Consider the following 19,226-nt stretch of genomic DNA (forward strand, 5'->3'; position numbering starts at 1 on the left):
CACTCTTTGAAATGGAACAGGGACTGCTTGATCCTTCTCCAAGTGGCTCTATGAAACCAGCTGGCAGAAGTATTCCAGGGTCCACTGCTGTTACTACCTAGGATGCTCTCAGACCAAGTAGGCTTACACAGTCCTCTACTATATCCTTCATTTTCTGGTTGTATGCAGATAGTTGGGATCAGGAGCCTCTGGGGTTCTCCAGCAGGAACGTGTGGACAGAACAGAAAGCAAAAGAATGGACAGCACGTCCTGTTTGTACATATTGTGCATTATTGCAGGTTCCCATTTGTTTACATTTCTCAAGTGTCACTAAAAGTCAAGGACTACATGTGCAGAACTGAGAGGACATTATGACAGAGAAGGTGGGTAGCATTTGGCCCAAAGACAGTTTTTACAAAACCTTTTAATGTACCAATAAACACTTCCAAGAAATATTTTTTTATTGCTATTGTACTCCAAAATAAAACTTCAGTTTACAAACTGGAAAATATATATATATAAACATAAATATATATACGTACGGTATGAATATTAACCCTCTCAAGTTTGTAAAAAGTCATCTATGTTGTGATTGTTTAATCATTTGTATGCAGCATGTAGAGAAATGACTGTACACATTCTACCCGACCAAATACACAAAAGTGGCATTTAAAATAACACACCTTAATTCATCAACAGTCCAATTCCATCATGAAACATGAAATGAGTGCACACAGCTCTGCCATAGATATTTCTTAATAGGAACAACTAGATAGGAGATACAATGTTTTTTGGGGGAGGGTAGTGTGTATAAATCCATGTTAAGAGAACATCAGTCCTGATCGTCCTCTGGCTGTGGAACCTTATGGCCTCAATACCTGACGCAAGAAGTCTTACAAGTGAACAGTGGCATAAAATCAGCTAGAGTGGCATTCTAGGTGTGCCGTTAGGGGTGGCCCTCTTGGCTTTCTGCATCTGGTTCTGATTCTTCCGTGCCTTCACTACTTTCATTCTTACTTCAAATACTTCATGTATAGCCTTTCGGAAACAATGGAAGTTGTAGTCTATCAGTCCTAAAGAGATAACAAAATCACAAGAAAAGTAAACTTTTCAAAATGTTATGAACAAATCAATGGCTCTTAGCTTACATCGTTCACTTAATTGACCCCTGGTCACAAGCAGTGAATTCTGGAGGAATGTTAACTAAATTGAATGCAGAAGATCATGAAGTGATCTCTTTTGTAACAGTGTTCATAGGAGGTAAACAAAGGAGACAGAAAAAAGAGGTATAAAAACAAACTAGAGAGAATGATCCTTTAATACTTTACCAGTAACTACAATAGTCTCACCTTTTCAATCCAGTAGTACCTTAAAGACGAACAAGATTTCCCAGGTGTAAGCTTTTGAGAGTCAAAGCTCCCTTCGCCAAATGCTATAAGCGACAAAGGGAGTTTTGACTCTCCAAAGCTTATACTCTGGAAATCTTGATCGTCTTTAAGGTACAACAGGACTCAAATCTTCCTTTTCTACTGCAGACCAACACACCCACCCACCTGAGTACTTAGGGACATCGGCAGATTGGAAAACAAATGCACTTAAGTAACAATTTACCCTATAAGGAACATATGGTTCTGGATGGCTTTAATAGGGACAGGTCTGTTGTAATAATGCCAAGTGACAAAGGGGAAGCACTGGTCATTCAAGACACTACAGAGTACATACAGGAGGTGAGCTAGATTTGAGTCCAGGTCAACCAGAGTTTTTGGGGTTGAGAGTCAAAGCTCCCTTTGGTAGATGGTATCTGATGAAGGGAGCTTTGACATTCTAAAGCCCATATCTCCCCCAATCTATTTGGTCTGTAAGGTACTACTGGACTCTAATCCAGCTGTTCTACTTCAGACCAACACAGCTACTCTCTGAAACTATACTGGAGGTGGAGAGACAACTATCCAAAATTCATAAGCCTGACAAGCCTCCTCCAAACAATTCAACTGTTTCTGGATTCAATTCTATACTTGAGCCTTTGGCCAAATCTTTGGAATATCATCACCCTAGACCTTTTGTCCCTACTATGAGATTTTTTTTCACTTATTTCATTTTGCAATAAGAAGCTATGCAACAGGAGCAAAATCAGAAAGTCAAGATTTTCCTGTACAGCAGCAAGACTTCTGATAAAGCTAATGCAATTAGCGAAACAAGGCTAAGATTCGCGAAACCTTGTAAACTTGCATAGATAATGTTTTGTTGCAACTTGTATAGATTGTTTTGTTGCATAACTTGATTTGTTGGAAATCACGTTTTCGAAATTACACAAACCATTATATTCAGTGTATCAGTGGTACTTTATGTATATGTGTGTTCCAGGTACCACTCCCCTTCTGGTATTGTAAAACTGGGAGATTGGCAGAGAGGCACCTCCCACCAGGAGTCATCAAAAAAGACTAGTGACCTGGGCTGTCTTTAGGGAGCAGCTTCTTCCCACTGGTGACAACTGCTGCACCCTGGACCACCAGAGGAAGTTGCACTCCTCAGATAAGAAACAGGCAGGTGAATCCAAGCCAGCAAGTGAATCTGATAAGCCAACATATGGCTATAAGCACTCATGTTATAAGATGTGGGATAAGAACAATGTCATATCTAACTAAAGTAATGAAGACGTTAAATACCTTTTCTCTCAAAGCTTTCTTCCCTGACAAAACAAACAAGAGCGAGGAACTTTGTCACTTCCTTTAAATACAGGACAGTTGTATTGTTCAGTCTTATTATTGCTGTTGATTCTTTGTCATATGGGGTTCCTGCACCATCATCTTTGAGCCTAAACAGGAAGAGTTTGGGGTAGGGATGGGGAGGGGGTGAACATTGGGGGAAAGTCATATCATTTGCCTCTTCCAGAGTAAAAAGTCTTATTTCCATTTCCAAGACCACATACAATGAATAATCTGGCACCTATGTCAAAATTATAGCTTTGCAACATGTTGTAGAAAAAGTTGTAATAGCGCCATGAACATAGATAAGCTGTTTACATGATGTTCTGGAAGTGTACCATTCCATTAGTTTTTAACCAGGTGTTGCCAATGAACAGAGAAGGCAACACTAACTCAGATCCCAACTGAAACATGTTAAAGTCAGTGGCAAACAAGTCCACCCATTTAGACCACTTTTACATCTAGTCCAATACAATACTCATAGGTGAAATAAGATGACTGCAGATTCTCTCCCCAAACCTCAGTCTTTCAACTGAGAGCGACACCTGCGTTGCAAGATACCTAAGATGTCATTGATTGCTAGGAAGAGGGTGGAGCTACAACTAAGATTCCAATGGTGGAAGTAAACCTCATTTAGAATGTCCCACTAGGCCAGGGATGGGGAACCTCAGGCCCGGGGGCCGTATAAGGCCCCTGAGGACATTTTTTGTGTCCCTCGGGAACTCCGGGGCCCCGCCGTGGAGGCGCGGCATAGGGCGGCCCTCCCTGAGGGTGTTCCTGGGGCCACGGCTTGCAGGGGCGCTGCGGCGCTCTTTAGACCTCCTCTCGCCGACTGACGGCTGTTGGTCGGTGAGAGGAGGGGGAGGGACGCTTCCCCCAAGGCTGCCCCCTATAGCCGCAGCGTGCAGGAACACCGGGGCACACTGTAAACCCCTTTTGCTGCCTGTCGGCTGTTGAGCAGTGAGAGGGAGGGGGGGGAAAAGAGGCCCGCGGCTCCCGACGGCAAAACATGCGCGCAGGAGCAGATTGGGCTTCGGGGGGCCTTTTGTGGACTCTGGGGTGGGAGGGCAAGGAGCCTGGGGCCAGGTCGCGTGGGGCTGCGCCCCCCTGGCACCTTGTTTGCTCGGGCCCACCGCTGGCTGCCCTCCCGCCTAGGGGGGGAGCGGGGCGCCTTCCAGGCCTTCTTTGCATGGCCTCCCCTGGGGTTGCCAACCTCCAGGTGGTGGCCGGAGACCTGGCAACCCTAGCCTCTCCCCCCCACCAGGAGATCTACACCTGGTATGGGCCCCGAATGATGTTATAAATGTGCAAATGGCCCTTGGCAGGAAAAAGATTCCCCACCCCTGCACTAGGCCAACAAGCAGCACAGGCAGCCAGAATCTGTGGGGTTACTGGAGAGAGCCATGAGGGCCTATGACCGTGTTGGCGAACCCATGGCACGCGTGCTGGATTGGGCACGCGGAGCCCTCTCTGTGGGCACGTGCAGGGAGCCATCGCCTCTGCCTGGGGTTGTGCCTTGTTGCCGAAATGAAGGCATTGGGGGAGTTGCTCCTTCTCCCCATGCCCACGCTCCCCATGCCTGCCCTGGCGCCTTCCCTCTCCTTGCGCCCCCGGCAGGCCCCTCCCTCTCTCTTGCCACTTGCCTCTCTGGCTCTGCCCCGCCCCCACTCTGCTGCTGCTCCCCATCGGCGCCTCCGGGGCCAGGCTGGGTGCGGGGCCCACACGCAGCCAGGCCCAGGGGTAGCTCAGGTTGTGCTTGGGCAGGGCTGCCAGTGGGGTCGCCTTTGTCGGGGTGGCGCTGCCGTCGGGGGCCGCGGGGCTGGTCAGCGAGGGGCAGCAGTGCCGGGGGCCCCGGGAGCAGCACTGGCGGTGCCGTGGACGGGGCGGGCGGGGCGCTCCTTCGCTTGTGGCCGCCGGAGCCTTTCTGCGTGGTGGCCACACTGAGCTCCCTTCGGAGGGGGCACCCTCTCCAACGCCTCCCTCTGGAGGCCGGGCGCGGTGGAGGCGCCGCCAGCAGGCCGAGGAGCACGCCAGGCCCCAGGCCGCCGGCGCTCCTCCCACTCGCCCTGCAGCGGCACCTGGAGGGGCGGGCCTGTCGCCTGGGCTGGAGCGAGGGTGGGGGTGTTGCCCCGGGGGCCACACCATCGGCCGCTTGCCTCGCCTGGCCCCCTGGCCCTTGCGATCGCCCTGCCCCCTGTCAGGGAGATGGTGCCTGCCCCATGACTGGGACGGCGTGGTCCGCCTCCTCTCCCTGCCACTCCCCCCAACTGGGTTGCGGTGGGGGCGGGCCGGCGGGCCCCTGTGGCCCCACGGTTGCTCCGCCCGGCCTCCATGATGCTTCTGCATCTCCCAGGGGCCTTGGAGCAGTTGGGGGCGGGGCCGGTTGGCTGCCAACCAGCTGAGCTGCGGCGGGACAGGTGCGGCAGGCAACCGGCGATTTCGTGCCCGACCCGCCTGGCTCCGTCGCTTCTCCCGGGGGCTCTGGGCGGGCCGGGGGTTGGGGCAGTGGTGGGTCTTCCTGCTCCCCGCCGGCGGACATTCCTGCAGGTGGCCGGGTGGGTGCCAGGATGCAGGGGAGTCCTGGGTTGGGCTGGGTCTTGGCGGCCCGCCCAGGACATGCTTCTGGGGGGCAGTCATTCTCTGCCTGAGTCCCTGGAGAGCCGCTGCCCGTCTGGGTGGACAGTACTGATGCACCAATGGGCTGGTTCAGGATAAGGCAGCCTCATGAGGAGGGGCTGTGGCTCAGGGGAAGAGCCTCTGCTTGGCATGTAGAGGATCTAGGATCAGTCCCCAGCTGCTGCAGTTAAAGGATCTCGGGTAGCAGGTGAGCCAGGGCCCCTCCCCTGACTCTCCAGGGTGTTGGGCGGAACGTCTGCTTGGCATGTGGAGGGCATGCCAAGCCTGGAGCTGGGCTGAAGCCTCAGTGTTCGGGTTGAATTGCCATTTTGGCACTTGGCGGTGGATGAGTGGGTTTTGGGTTGCAGTTTCGGCACTCAGTCTCTGGAAGGTTCGCCATCACTGGCCTATGAGCATGGCAATGGAATAGAATCAGAGCCTGTACTACTGTTTGTGTTTTCTATGCTGTACCTGCAAAACCACACCAAGGCATATATACTGAGTTTCACAATAGAAAGTGTGATTTTTCAAATTTGGATTTTTGTAGTGCGTCTTCCTCTCCCTCAGAATTCTACTCAATCACCCCAGTTCAAAACACACACAGCGTGTCGACAAATGTAAGCTTCCCCTTGTTTGTCCAATTTTGCACATCTAACAGGACTGAATATTTTCTATTGATATGTTCAATGTTCTATTCATGATAGTGGTCTCTTACCTGGAGCTGAAACAGAAAGTTAGATGATAACATTGCATGTGCAATGACAAAGAAAAAACCTCTACAGTCAGTATTTATTCATTTGCATTTTCATTGGCGTGTAAGTATTTTTGGCTATACAAATTGCTGACAGGCAGACACAGTACATGGTACAGAAACATTCTACTTACCCGTAGATGCAGGAAATGTCAATCACAACATCTATCATATCACAGCTGAGCTCATAAGTCTGCATGTCCACAGGGGAACTGTCTGTTGCAATATAAATTTTACTGACTACATCAAAGAGAAAGGCTTTCTCAATCCCAGAATTCTGAAAACAGGAAGAATATGAATTTCATTAGAAGGAAACTAATATTTAGACAACAAAGATTATACTTTATTTTCCTCCAGGCATGTTGACAGCAGGTAGGCACTGGTGAAAGATACTACCTAGAAGGGATCTCTTCAACATACACATTCAAGCAAGAATCATAAAAGACAAAACCAGTCAACACAGAAAGGTCTAGCTGCTTTTCATGAGTAAAGCAGGTGGGGACGGTCATCTAGACCTTCCCACTCATTTCATCATGCACTGGGCTTAAAGCATTTTCCCCAGCTCAGCTTCATAACAGAAGTGGAGAGAAAAATTCAAGGTACAAAGTGCAACGAAGTAAGGATTGGGAGGAAGAGGGCATAACTCCGGTTAATCCGCACACTCCATTTTCTGTTTAAACCCAAAGTTATCCTCCTATTTTTACTTTACATGTGAACAGGAGGACCTAAATCTTTGTGGATGCCACCCTCACCTCTAACTTTATCCAAGAGTTTGATCCTTAGTCCCACTGAATACTTAACTCCTATTGATTTCACTGCAACTTAAGTCATGACTAACCTTTGCTGCACTGTCTGCATAGGTGAAATTTTAACTACCAGCTTCATAGCCTATGTGCCTAACAGTCCATTCCTGACCTGAGCGGGCGAAAGCCATTTGGAGGTGCACAAGGTCCTGCGCTGGCACCATAATTTGTGCCAGCGCCTGGGCCACCTGCGCTGCCGCAACGGGCACAGACAGCAGCCTCTAAGCACTGTCATCTAGGGGGGCGTTCCTGGGGTGTAGCCACCTTGAGGCAGCCTCCTAACCCCCTTTAAGGCCAGGAAAAAAAAACCCTTGCCCTTACTTGCACTTATGTCACCTTTTTAAGTGGCGTAGCCCTGTGAAATGCTATGGAGCAGTTCCACAGGGCTTGCAAGGGCAGCTTTCAGCCTTCGGGGAGGGGGCTGAATCTTCCTTTGGGGGCAGCGCAGCTGCCCTGCCTCCAGCCACCAGCGCAGCCCCTCCCCTCGGAATGGGCTGCCCACCATCTAAAAAGAACTGGCACTCTTGTTCAAAGGAGTTAAATCACTAACTCCACTTCTGCTTAGGATGGCGCTGTAAACATTTGCATTTTGTGGCTTGGATCAACCAGACATTTTCTCCTCTTGGTGAAGTCCAAATTCCCCACAAAAAGATGCTCCTGAGGTATGAGCATTCCCCAGGAACACAAGGTGTACAGTGGTTTTTTGTTTTTTTTTATTAAAACCAGATCTCCCCTTCCACCTGTGGAAATCCTAAAATGAATCCAAGACCTACATCCACATGACTGAACAGATTTTCTTAGCATTTACTCTTGAGCCACTGGAATAGCCCCAACAATTGCAATGTTTTTGAAAAATAAAGATAAAAACAAAAGCCATTGTTTCTACACCTTTTACACGCTATGAAAAAGTATTTACCGAGATAAAGATGTTAAGCAGATTCTCCAGTGTTGGAAGCTGGGGGATCAGTTTCTGTACGACTTTGCTAAATGCTTCAAATATAGAATGGTCGTATATACTTGTTAAATAAAAGCTGGGAAAGGAAATAGCATTATTAATTATTTTGTAATGAATAGGTACAGAAACTCCTTTTAAAAACCTAGTATGATAAAATGACAGATAATATTTTGTATTGTTTACACTTTAACAATACCAAGAAGCCAGATACAAACGGAATACAAAGTTTTAAGTAAATAAACAAAATTCCCTTCCATTTGCTAAACCTATCTCTTGATTTTCAGCAATTGCATTTTTAACATTTGGGATTATCAGTACCAGCACGCTTATTCATTTTGAACTTTAACATTCCCTGAAGAGGTATTTTTGCCAGCTGGCATATCTCTGCAGTAAATGGCAAAATTATACTCAAGGTTCTTCCCAAGCCATGCAAGTTAAGAGGGCAGTTTTCATGGCCTCTAGTAATGTGATTAGTACATGTATCTAAATATTTTAAGATGCCTGCACAGAAAATACCAAAATAAAAGCCATTTTGGAACACAACCTTGAACAAAATAAGGTCAAGTTTTATAGTTACTTGACCATTATTTTTTTGATGTACATCACTGCTATCAACTGCTGTTTTCTAAGAATTTACATGAATTTGGCATGATACTGGCTTTCATGCTCTGCAATAGCTATGGTTCCTGTAACTTTATTTTGCAGGATTTATTTTGCTCACCTCAAGTGAATTTTTTCCAGTCCAGCATCTGCTAGATCATCATTTGCCCTCTGGTGAATGTCTCTTTGTGTTTCAATCTTGTGATCATCAGATAAACCATCTACTTTGTGAATAAATATTTCAAAGTTTATGTCTGGATTGACTTTATATGCTCTTGTCACAGTCAGATGCAGTCTAGCCAATGCTTCCATATAGTCATCCTACAAACAAAAATACATAAAAAAAACCCTTCAGTTTTATAAACTAACGAGGAATTAAAATATTATAAATTTTCACATTGTATGTTATCCCTATAAACGACCTTTTTATAAATGTGCATGCTTCAGCTTAAGGGTAAGTTCCTACAGACCTACTCTGCTAATGGTAGAGCTTTCCTCCCCTACAAAAACACTCACGTTGGGAGAAGAGCTTCTTGTACTAGCAAAAGTCTCCCTGTCCTGGATTAAAACTGCAGCATTATAAGGTTTGATCCTACAGATCTCTTATGCAGAGCATGCTGTTAAGAAATGCCGTCTTCATCGGAGCTTTCAGCTGATGGGTGTTCTCTGATGGCCGTTTTCCACAACTCACCAGTCACTGAATAGAACTATACAGTTAGCATAACCATGTTGCACAACTCCTGCCAGACTGTAACACTTCAGTTGAGAGTTGCTTCCTCTCACAACTTCCTGCCTACAGAGAAATAGCAGGTTATGGACTAGGATTCTAGCCGTATTTCTCCTATTGATCCATCACCTGCCATGTTAAATGGCGCACACCAGTATCAGCTGCCCCACATGATTCTGCTGATCATGCAGCTAAGCCTGAATTCAGGCTCCTTACCTAGAACTTTACCACTATTTTAGTAAGCTCACCACTCCTGACTGGCAATTCTGAATCATCATCTACATTTTAAAAAGTTGACAGTGAGTGAAAAGGTGGCAACTTCCTAGTAGTGTCCTTAAATTTTCTCACTTTCCTTGCTTAAATCATTGGGTTCAATTGCCATGCATGAACACGTGAAACTCCCTCATATTGAATCAAACCACTCGTTCATCAAGGACAGTATTGTCTACTTTGACAGGCAGCTGATCTTCAGGGCTTCAGACAGAGGTTTGTCCCATCACCAGCTGCCTGACCCTTTTAAATAGAGATATTGAACCAGGGACTTTCTGTATGCAAACAGATGTTCTGCTATTAGGGCTGCCACTAGGGGACCTCCTGGCAATGCTCCCTCTTCCCTGTCATCACTCAACAGAGCAGCGGGAAGTGGCATCAACACCTGGATGTCACTTCCTGTTTTGGAACAGAAAGTGACGACTCACAAGTCTCCATCCCCTTAATTCTTCTGGGGCTTGCTGGCCAAGGCTGACAACTCTATCTGCCACTGAGCCGAGATTCAAATTTACATTAAACAACATAGATGAAAGCATACTATGGAAAGAGAGGGTAAATGACATTGAATAAAGGTTTTATCATCATCCGTTGTAGTCATTTAATGTGCAGATGGCGTGCTTGTACAAAAGATTACTGGGGAAGAGAGAAGGGCAATAAAAAAAACCCCATCCCAGTCATCTTAACCTTTCCCCTTACCTGAGAATCAATAACAAATATCAGTGCTCCAGTGCCTCGGAATATCATCTCATAGTCAAAGGTTGGGTCAAAAAAGTCAATTTGCCCAGGAAAGTCCCATATCTGAAAGTTTACGAAGGAGCTATTGGAAACATCCTCTCTGCAGATCTTGTTAGTGCTCTCCAAGAAAAGAGTTTCATTTGGTGACATCTTATGAAACACAACTTTCTGGATGGAAGATTTTCCACTTCTCCTCAGTCCCATAAGCAGGATTCTTGGTTTGACTTCAGTATTGAAGGGATCATTGAAATCTAGAACTGAAAGGGAACAATTACCTGTAAAGTACATACTTAGCTAGAAAAATGTGTGTATTCGTCATGCATCTCAATTGTAATGCACTTCTCTAAAAGCAATGTTTTTAAATTTCATTTGAACCTACTCCCATGTGACTGTCTTTTCCAATCTGTGAATTCCTCCCTTTGCTATACCAGAAACATTAATATTAATTGATTGTCTAATTACTAACTGACCTCAGTATCTTTTTTCAAGCTATTTTACTAGCACCATCTGCTGGTTAAAAAGACAAGTCAAAGAATAACCAATTAATTTAGACAACTTGTACTGATCATATAGTTTCATAGTGTTTATCAACATAGAATGCTATTTTATAGGATTGTAGGCTTTAATCACTACATTGATCTACTAAAGCTTTAGTTGATTAAGCGAGGAGCATATTTTGAGGCCGTTTTGGTTCTGGCTTGCTTCTGCAACGAGAAATGAAAATGTCTTCCTTTTAATTAATGGTATAATTTGTTTAATGAGTTATAATGTCTCCTATATCATTTAATACCCCAAAAGGGCATCCATGTTGAAGATTTTGATAATACCCCAACTAAACGTAATTGGCTAATGCAGGTGAAATAAAAGACACATCATCAGCTGATTAGATGTTCTTTAAGTCAGTTATCAACTCTATCCTATCCTGGGTCAGATGTTACAAGTAGGAAAACAGAAAAAATTACAATTTAAAATGCAAGAGGAAAACCTCACCAAAAGCAATACTTTTGTTGCTGAGGTTTAAAGAAATACATCTAAAAGTATACTGGGCAGGATCCAAACCCCATCTTCTGGTCAGTGCAAAAGGAGACTATTTTTGCCAATTCTGCCTTCCCATTGCAGATTCCACGTTATACCCCATGCTGGGCTGGAGAGTTCCCTAATCCCAGCAGCCACTTTCTAGGGAACACAGAAGGCTGCAGCAGGAAGGAGAAGACAAGAAATATCTGTTCCGTAAGCAGAATTCCACTTGTGGTCCTTTGGATCCAATGCATTCTCTTGGAGTTGAAGCTACAATTTTAATACCCATGATTTCAAACTCTACCCCATCTTTTTAGAACTGCAATTGGAAAATGTTTACTTTCCAGGTGCACAGATTTTACTAATGCATACCCAGACTACCACAAATAAGAGACTTGAAACCTTTGCACAACTATGGGCAGCTGCATGCTTGCTGCTAACTGGTCACTCGGGAGGGGCTTATAGCAAGGGGGTAATACCCTGATCCTATACACATGACTGCTGAGTAATGTCTAGTTCTCACAAACAGATCAGGTGGCAAACCTATGTCTAGACTGCACCAACAAAAGTTGAGGGAGCAGCTCTCTCATGAGGCCCCCCTTTACTTTCAAGTGGTGCAGTGTAAACCCAGATATTATGTTTTTAGCACCCTTGCATAGCAAGAGAACCACAGTTCTATGCAGGTAATTTTAATAGCCAGATAAATTAAGTTTTCAGATGTCCTCATTTTCTTATTTATATACAGAGGTGGTGGCAGCGGCATATGGATTTTTAAAGGCTTTGGGCCCTGCACTGGGTACAGGAAGGACATCCTACTTAGAAGTGCAGGAATCTATTTTTGTAAAGCACTCTGGACACCTCTAACTACTCCTCTTCTGTCGCTACACCACCATCTGCACTCACTGGGAACACAATCCAGAAAGAACTGGACCATGAACTATTTTCATACCACTGAATCCGTTCAGAAAAGGAACTAGAAATCTGACACTGTAAACATACCAACTGAATCATGGTACAAAACATCACATGGAAAAGGCAACCTGGCTATGCAAATGAGAAAACAATCTTTTTTTTCCCTTTGAGAAGTTACAAGGGCCATTCTAAAAGACTAATGAAAAAACTGAACTGGTGCCTGAAAAGATACTTTGCTTGCAAATGTTAACATGTCAACTGTGCAAACTTGATAAATATTAGTTTTGTGAACTGAATACCAGTAATAGCATTTAATTAATCAGATTGATGTACAACACATCAAATCAGGTCACATTCAAGAAAACCCGACAGTTTTCAAGCAGTCAGGTTTTTAACGCGTCTCTGCTCTGTAAAACAGAGCGTCATCCAAAATAAAAGTAATTCATGCTCTGCAGAAAGCAACAGGTGCTATACGAGCTACTCTTTTCAATAATCACAAATAAAGATACTTTGCCTATACCATCATATTTGCGCACAGGCACTTAATGAAAACTATGAAAACAGATACTGGAGCAGAGCCTGGTAATACGGGGAATGACATTCACAGCTGCGAAGGAACTCCAAAAACAGAACCCTCTGCAGCTGTTGCCTTTTATGGGCCTAAAATCTGCCTTCTTTGGTTCCGTAGAACTCCAGGGTCACAATACATGGTTCCTACATGGTGAACAAAAACAGGAAGCATTTATTAACAATTTCTCTTCAGATATTGTTTCAAAGACCTCAATACATTTACTAAGCCCTTCTCCTTTTTCCTCTTAAGTAGTGTTCTGCCTGCTTTTGTATCTAAGCTATTTTTCTCATACTTAGTTTTTCATCAACATTTGTCTTGCTGATCCTTTTCTTTCCCGTTTCATATCATAATACCTACACATGACCTGTAGCGAGCTATAGGTGGCCAGTGAAATACCAATAAACTGAGCTGCCACTGATCTTGTTATTTCCATCTGCTTCTTACGCTGGCATGGCTTGTTCCTACTAACCACACCCCACTATCACATGAACGTTTCCTCCCTCCACCCACAATTTTCTTCCTGTTCTGGCAGTATTACATGTCTAATTTTCTCCTCCAAGATCTTCAATCAGTTGGACACAGAGTAAAAGACTCTACAAAGTTAGATCTTGTGTTACTCAGAGGCAGCAACTGCTACTCTTTGCTTCGCCTTGCATATTCAAGGCAGCAACTACTTAATTCCATTTTTTAAAGAAGAAGATTCTGAGGGTTGAGTCTTCCTGAGCTATAACTTTTGATCAGAAAGCCTGCCCCCCCCCCCAAGAACTCAGAAGTGTAGGAGCTGATTGTGGGTATTCAGTAGCAAGGAGAAAGCCACACCCACCCTATTGCTTCTGATGATTCGGGACCGTGTCCTGGCATTGAAAACAGGCCTTAAGCCTTATTCAAAGTAAACCTTAACCGTGCACATATACTGCCAGGCTTGGTCAGACCTGTCTTTATCAATGCTGCTGCAGCGTAAGCGGCCAGGGCTTCAAGAAAGATTATAGTTCCAGTCTCACCTCCTCTCGGTAGCTCTAGGCAAGGCCTTGTTCTTGCACACATGGCTCCCTCTCTGCCGTACTGGTCTAACCCAGGGCCAATTTATACGGGACCTCCAATGAGGCAAAAGATCCATTATTCTGGGTGACCTTGGGCGAGTCACACTCTCTCAGCCCCACCTACCTCACAGGGTGTCTGTTGTGGGGAGGGGAAGGTGATTGTAAGTCGGTTTGAGTCTCCCTTAAGTGGTAAAGTCGGCATATAAAAAACCAACTCTTCTTCTACACATGTTCATACCTCAGAACAACACCCACTCAGGCTACTGGTTTCTTGCATGCTAAGCGCACGTAACAGCCTAATTAAACAAAAGGCTATATGAGAGGGCTACGTGCAAGCACCACATTTAAATAATGGCCTTCACAAGGATATTCCAAAATTTACTGAGGTAATGTATAATAATACCTAGTGTTTTTTTACTGCAACACCAAACACATTCCAGCCCAATATCAGGCCCCTATTAGAAGATGCAGCATAGCTTGGTCAGCCAGTCTTCTCATGAGACCTTCAAAACCTCCAGTATTTCTGCCCCCATGACTAACCCACATTAGGCTTTGGCCGAATGCGTTTCAGAACATCTGTAGCCAATTCCCAGTAATTCACCTCTCTTTCAACCCACCCTAGCATCACTAAAGGCTGCCTATGACCCCGGTCTCCCATCCCTAACTTTATTCAACTACTGAACTCTCTTCTGACTCCCTTCAGCCACCTCTCTCTGCTGTACCCTCTATATTCTCTACCTACACTTATCCCAGCCTACAGACTCCTATCTCCACCCATAGCCTTACCTCTTAATTTCTCACTCACTCAACTCACCGCCCATCCCCAAACCCATATTTCCCCACCTCTCAAACATGCACATCCCCACATCTTTTCTTCCCCCACCCAAAAGATGAAAAATTTCTTAAACACAGTCAGAATTGATGTACAAGACCATGTGTATCTGGAAGGAAGGATTCAGGGATTCCTGGACTAACTTGAGCATCACGGTAGCAGTTCCTAGTGTGTCCAGCAACTATCAGGCAAAAGGTTGAATAGGGAAATGTGTCCCCCCACCCACCCAATTGCAGCTGTTTCCTCAAACTGGGATAAAGGTTGAGTTGGCAACTTCCAGCTGGTGGTTGGAGAACTCTTGGAATTACAACCCATCCCCAAGCAACAGAGATCAGTTCCCATGGAGGATAAGGCAGCTTTCAAGGCTAGACTCTATGCCATAGACTAGAGTCTATGGAGTTCCCTTCCCAAATGCTGCCTTCTCCGGACTCCCCCCCCACCAATATATATATATCTCCAGGAATTTCCCAAGCCAAAACTGAAAACCCTAGATAAAGGAGCCTTCTGGTCCTGTAATATCCCCTCTTCTGTACCGCAGCTCCCTGCGAGGGGCACTTTACATACCCAAGATCTCTGCTGCCTGAGAAAGACGGGGATATATGGCGGAAGGTTTATCTGTGCACACACATGCCCCAAATCCAGGATGACTGAAAATAAGAATTCTAAGGGCGAAAACGCATGGGAGGTGGGTTTACCATTCTCTAGATGCACATTTTCCCCATCTGAATTCTCAAAACTCTGCATGGGGAGGGGGGGTATTGTTGAGTTTTGAGAATTTGGCTGCGGGAAAATGTGTATTCGGAGAGCAGCAAAGCCAAGGCAAAACCTCCAGTGCGTTTTTCCCCTAAAGCAGCGGTTCTCAACTTTTTGCTCCATTCCCCCTTTCCTCATTGTTCAGATTAGAATCCCCCCTTCCCAAGATAGCCTAACTCAAATAAACAAACTACAATTTTACAGATTGTACATAATCTACAGGACATCGCAAAGTTCCATACATGAATAGACTTTGCCCTTGTGAGTATGCTCATGTTGAAACTGTTACTCATGTCTTGTTATACTGCCCTTTGTATGCAGAAATCCGTGTTAAATTCTTATAACCCTTGCTAAGTAAAAAGGAGGAGTCGTCTGATAAATATAAATTATTGTTCTTATTGAATAACCAGCACCCAGACTTACTCAATCGGGTAGCAGAATTCCTACAACGTGCAATAAGCATAAGGGAGCTTGAAACTTGGATGTATTTTAACTGTTCTGATTATTATTTTTTATGTTGATAAAGGTGATGATTGATTGATCTACAGGACATCACACTTTGCTGAACTGTGGTCCTAATTCCCCACCACCACCAACCAGGGCCGGATTTAGGTTTGATCAGGCCCTAAGCTATTGAAGGTAATGGGGCCCTTTATATGTCCAGCTGTCCTTTATCAACAACAAATTGTCGCTGTTTTTTTGTTGAATATATGCTAGATGGTAATTTATGGCCCTAATAGGTATCTAAAGCCCTTTGCACATAACAAAACATGTATTTTATCAAAGTAATTGTTGAACTGAAATACAATTAAGAAGAAGTATATTAATAGTGAAATAATTATTAAGCTCTAACTTAAAATGATTTTTCATTCATAAAAAACTTAATGCAAACACATTGGCATTTGGCAAAAACAAAAGTTCCTTTAGAAACACAATTTATGTAGGTTTTATTTTACTTGTTTTTTATCTTCTATTTTGGAAATGTACATCATTTTTTTCCTTTAAATTTTTTTGGGGGGCCCAAGAGAGTGGGGCCCTAAGCTATAGCTTGTTTAGCTTATACGTAAATCTGGCACTGCCTTGAACCCCTGCCCTAAAGCTCTGATGGCTTTATGCATTGGTAATCTCTCATAATTGAAATTGTTCAAGACTTTCTAATCCTTGGCTCCACCATCAACCAAAACGGAGACTGAAGCCAAGAAATCAGGAGATTGAGACTGGGAAGGGCAGCCATGAAGGAGCCAGAAAATATTTTGAAGTGTAAGGATGTGTCACTGGCCACCAAGACTAGAATAATTCATGCCATCGTATTCCCTATTACTATGTATGGGTGTGAAAGCTGGACAGTGAAGGAAGCTGATAGGAAGAAAATAGATTCCTTTGAAATGCGGTGTTGGAGGAGAGGGTTACGGATACCGTGGATGGCCCAAAAAACAAATCAGTGGATTCTAGATCAAATCAAGCCTGAACTGACCCTAGAAGCTAAAATGACTAAACTGAGGCTGTTGTATTTTGGTCACCCATGAGATGACAAGAGTCACTGGAAAAGACAGTCATGCTAGGAAAAGTTGAGGGCAGCAGGAACAGAGTTGCAAGACTTGCAAGATTGGTCTATGCAGCTAAATGGAAAATGTCTGAGATACCAGACAAGAATGACTGGATAAATAAAATGTTTGAACTAGCAGAAATTGCTAAACTTACTGCTTTAGTAAATCAAAAAGACAATGAAGAATATGTGAGAGAATGAGAGGCATGGATAACATATTGCGAAAACGAATTAAATATGGGAAATGTTAAAGGCTATGATTTAATCTAGTTCAACTGATCAATGTTGAAAGGATGAAGTACTCAATAATTAAAGTACATAGGATGATTATATTTGGTTATAGAAATGATATAATGAATTATAATGAATTAGAAAACAAATACAGAGGGGATTGTATAGATATTAATTTGACAGAGGAGGGGAGAGGGGAAGTCAGAAAAGTCAATACTGATTAGGCTGATTAGTTTGAAACGGTTTTATTTTATGTAACTCTGAAGATGACAATCTTGAAATTGAATGTGACTTAAGAAGAAAATAAATAAATAAATAAATAAATAAATAAATAAATAAATATATATATATATAAAAGAGATGGATGGACTCAATAAAGGAAGCCACAGCCTTCAATTTGCAAGGTCTGAGCAAGGCTGTCAAAGATAGGGCATTCTGGAGGACTTTCATTCATAGGGTCGCCATGAGTCGGAAGCGACTGGATGGCACTTCACACACACACACACACACACACACACACACACACACAAGAGAGTGGGGCCCTAAACTATATGATTAGCACATTACCTTTGTTACTTTTTGCAGGACAATGATTCAGCTCAAACCCAACCCCTTTCTGCCTATATATTACTCTTCCTACACACTTGACACTGAGAGATACTGTCCTTCAGTGTTACTCCTCTGCAGATGCCTGCCACAGCTGCTGGCAAAACGTCAGGAAACAAAATACCAAGCCCACGGTCACACAGCCCGGATAACCTACGAGAACCCTAAACTATAGCTTGTTTAGCTTATACGTCAACCCGGCACTGCCTGCAACCCCTGCCCTAAAGCTCTGGCGGCTGTCTGCCCTGGTCATCTGTCGGCGGTGTTCCTCCGCAGCACCCACACATATAGACACCCCGCCCCTTAACTTCGCCCTCCCCGTTCCTGACCCCCCCAGCCCTCCAAAGACCCGGGGGGCTCCGCTCGGCTTCGCCCTCCTCCAGCTCCCCCCGCCCCAAAACAATGGGGCTAGCGGCGGAGTCACGAGGCTCACCCCCACCCCACCCCACCCCACCTTGCGCCTGTGCAGCAGCAGCAGCCACTTACACGCCTCGTCCCCACCGCTCTCCGGGTCACCGTCGGAAAAGGAGCCCGCCCGCTCGCCATAATCCGACAGCCCAACAATCTCGTCCTCGTCTTCCTCCTCCTCCTCTTCTTCATCTTCCTCCTCCTCCTCCTCGCCGTCCTCCTCTTCCCGCAGCTTGCCCGGCACCTGGCTCATCCTGCGCCTCCGAAACCCAGGCGGTCAATGGGGCGGGGGGGGGAAACGATTCCTCTGACCCCCCCTGGGTTTCTTCTGCAGATCGGCCTCCTCTTCCTCCTCCTCCTCCTCGGGGACCTCGACCCGGGCGGCTTCCTTTTTCTCTCCTTGGCTTCGCCTCCCCCTCGGGCTCCCCGCGGGTCTCCAAGGAGAGCCACCCGAGGCCCCAGCGTCCCTCCCAGAGGAGAGGAGCGGCGTGACCCAAGTCACCTGACACACACACACACACATGCACGCACTCACACAGTGAGTAGCGTAATAGTACGCGTAGAGGAGCGAGAGTCCTGGCCCTGGAGGGAGGGGACTGGCCCGCGCACTTTGCTTGGGTCTTTCTGGGTGTTGTTGGGTTTTTTTGCATAGACCGCGTGTTGCAGCAGGGGCGGGATCGTCGCTTCGTTTCCAAAAATAAAAACGAGGGTGGAGTTTAAATCTCCCCCCCCCCCGAAAGGTACCTTTCCCCACTCAACCTCTTCCCCCCCCCCTCCCCAGGGCCGGGTGGAGACCTTTAGAGGCCCTGAGCACTTAAAAGGTTTTGGTGCCCTCCGTGTGTAGGCAGTTCAAAATAGAAGCAACAATTGGGTGAAAACGTATGGTCACTTTTGTGTGTGTGTGTTAAGTGCCGTCCAGTCGCTTCCGACTCATGGCGACCCTATGAATGAAAGTCCTCCAGAATGCCCTGTCTTTGGCAGCCTTGCTCAGATCTTGCAAACTGAGGGCCGTGGCTTCCTTGATTGAGTCCATCCATCTCTTGTTGGGTCTTCCTCTTTTCCTGCTTTATCCTCCTTCATCCCTGTTTCGGCCAGGAACTCACCAGGATCGAGCTAAAGCGACCGTGCGTTTTCGCCCAATAAACCATTAAATAAAAATGTTATTTTTC

General features: G+C 45.3%; 1 protein-coding gene across 1 annotated transcript; it reads right to left on the reverse strand.

The window, feature by feature from the left end:
• Positions 1 to 663: 663 nt before the first annotated feature.
• On the reverse strand, positions 664 to 18,310 carry RRAGD (Ras related GTP binding D). The gene is made up of 7 exons (XM_056856430.1): positions 18,136 to 18,310; positions 10,103 to 10,398; positions 8,531 to 8,730; positions 7,771 to 7,885; positions 6,186 to 6,328; positions 2,646 to 2,794; positions 664 to 1,052 (listed from the first exon to the last, which is right to left on the reverse strand). Exons 1-7 carry the CDS (start codon positions 18,308 to 18,310, stop codon positions 901 to 903), a joined length of 1,230 nt encoding a protein of 409 aa, XP_056712408.1. The 3' UTR covers positions 664 to 900.
• Between the last annotated feature and the right edge of the window lie 916 nt (positions 18,311 to 19,226).

Source organism: Euleptes europaea, chromosome 10 (assembly GCF_029931775.1).
Source record: "Euleptes europaea isolate rEulEur1 chromosome 10, rEulEur1.hap1, whole genome shotgun sequence".
NCBI lineage: Eukaryota > Metazoa > Chordata > Lepidosauria > Squamata > Sphaerodactylidae > Euleptes > Euleptes europaea.

Bases quoted from the DNA above. Each gene is read 5' to 3' on its own strand.
- RRAGD (XM_056856430.1), bottom strand. From the start codon at position 18,310: ATGAGCCAGGTGCCGGGCAAGCTGCGGGAAGAGGAGGACGGCGAGGAG. The intron at 8,731-10,102 runs GTAAGGGGAAAG...TTTTGTTTGTAG, and splicing joins TATTTGTTATTGATTCTCAG to GATGACTATATGGAAGCATT. The intron at 6,329-7,770 runs GTAAATACTTTT...TCCTGTTTTCAG, and splicing joins TGCTTAACATCTTTATCTCG to AATTCTGGGATTGAGAAAGC.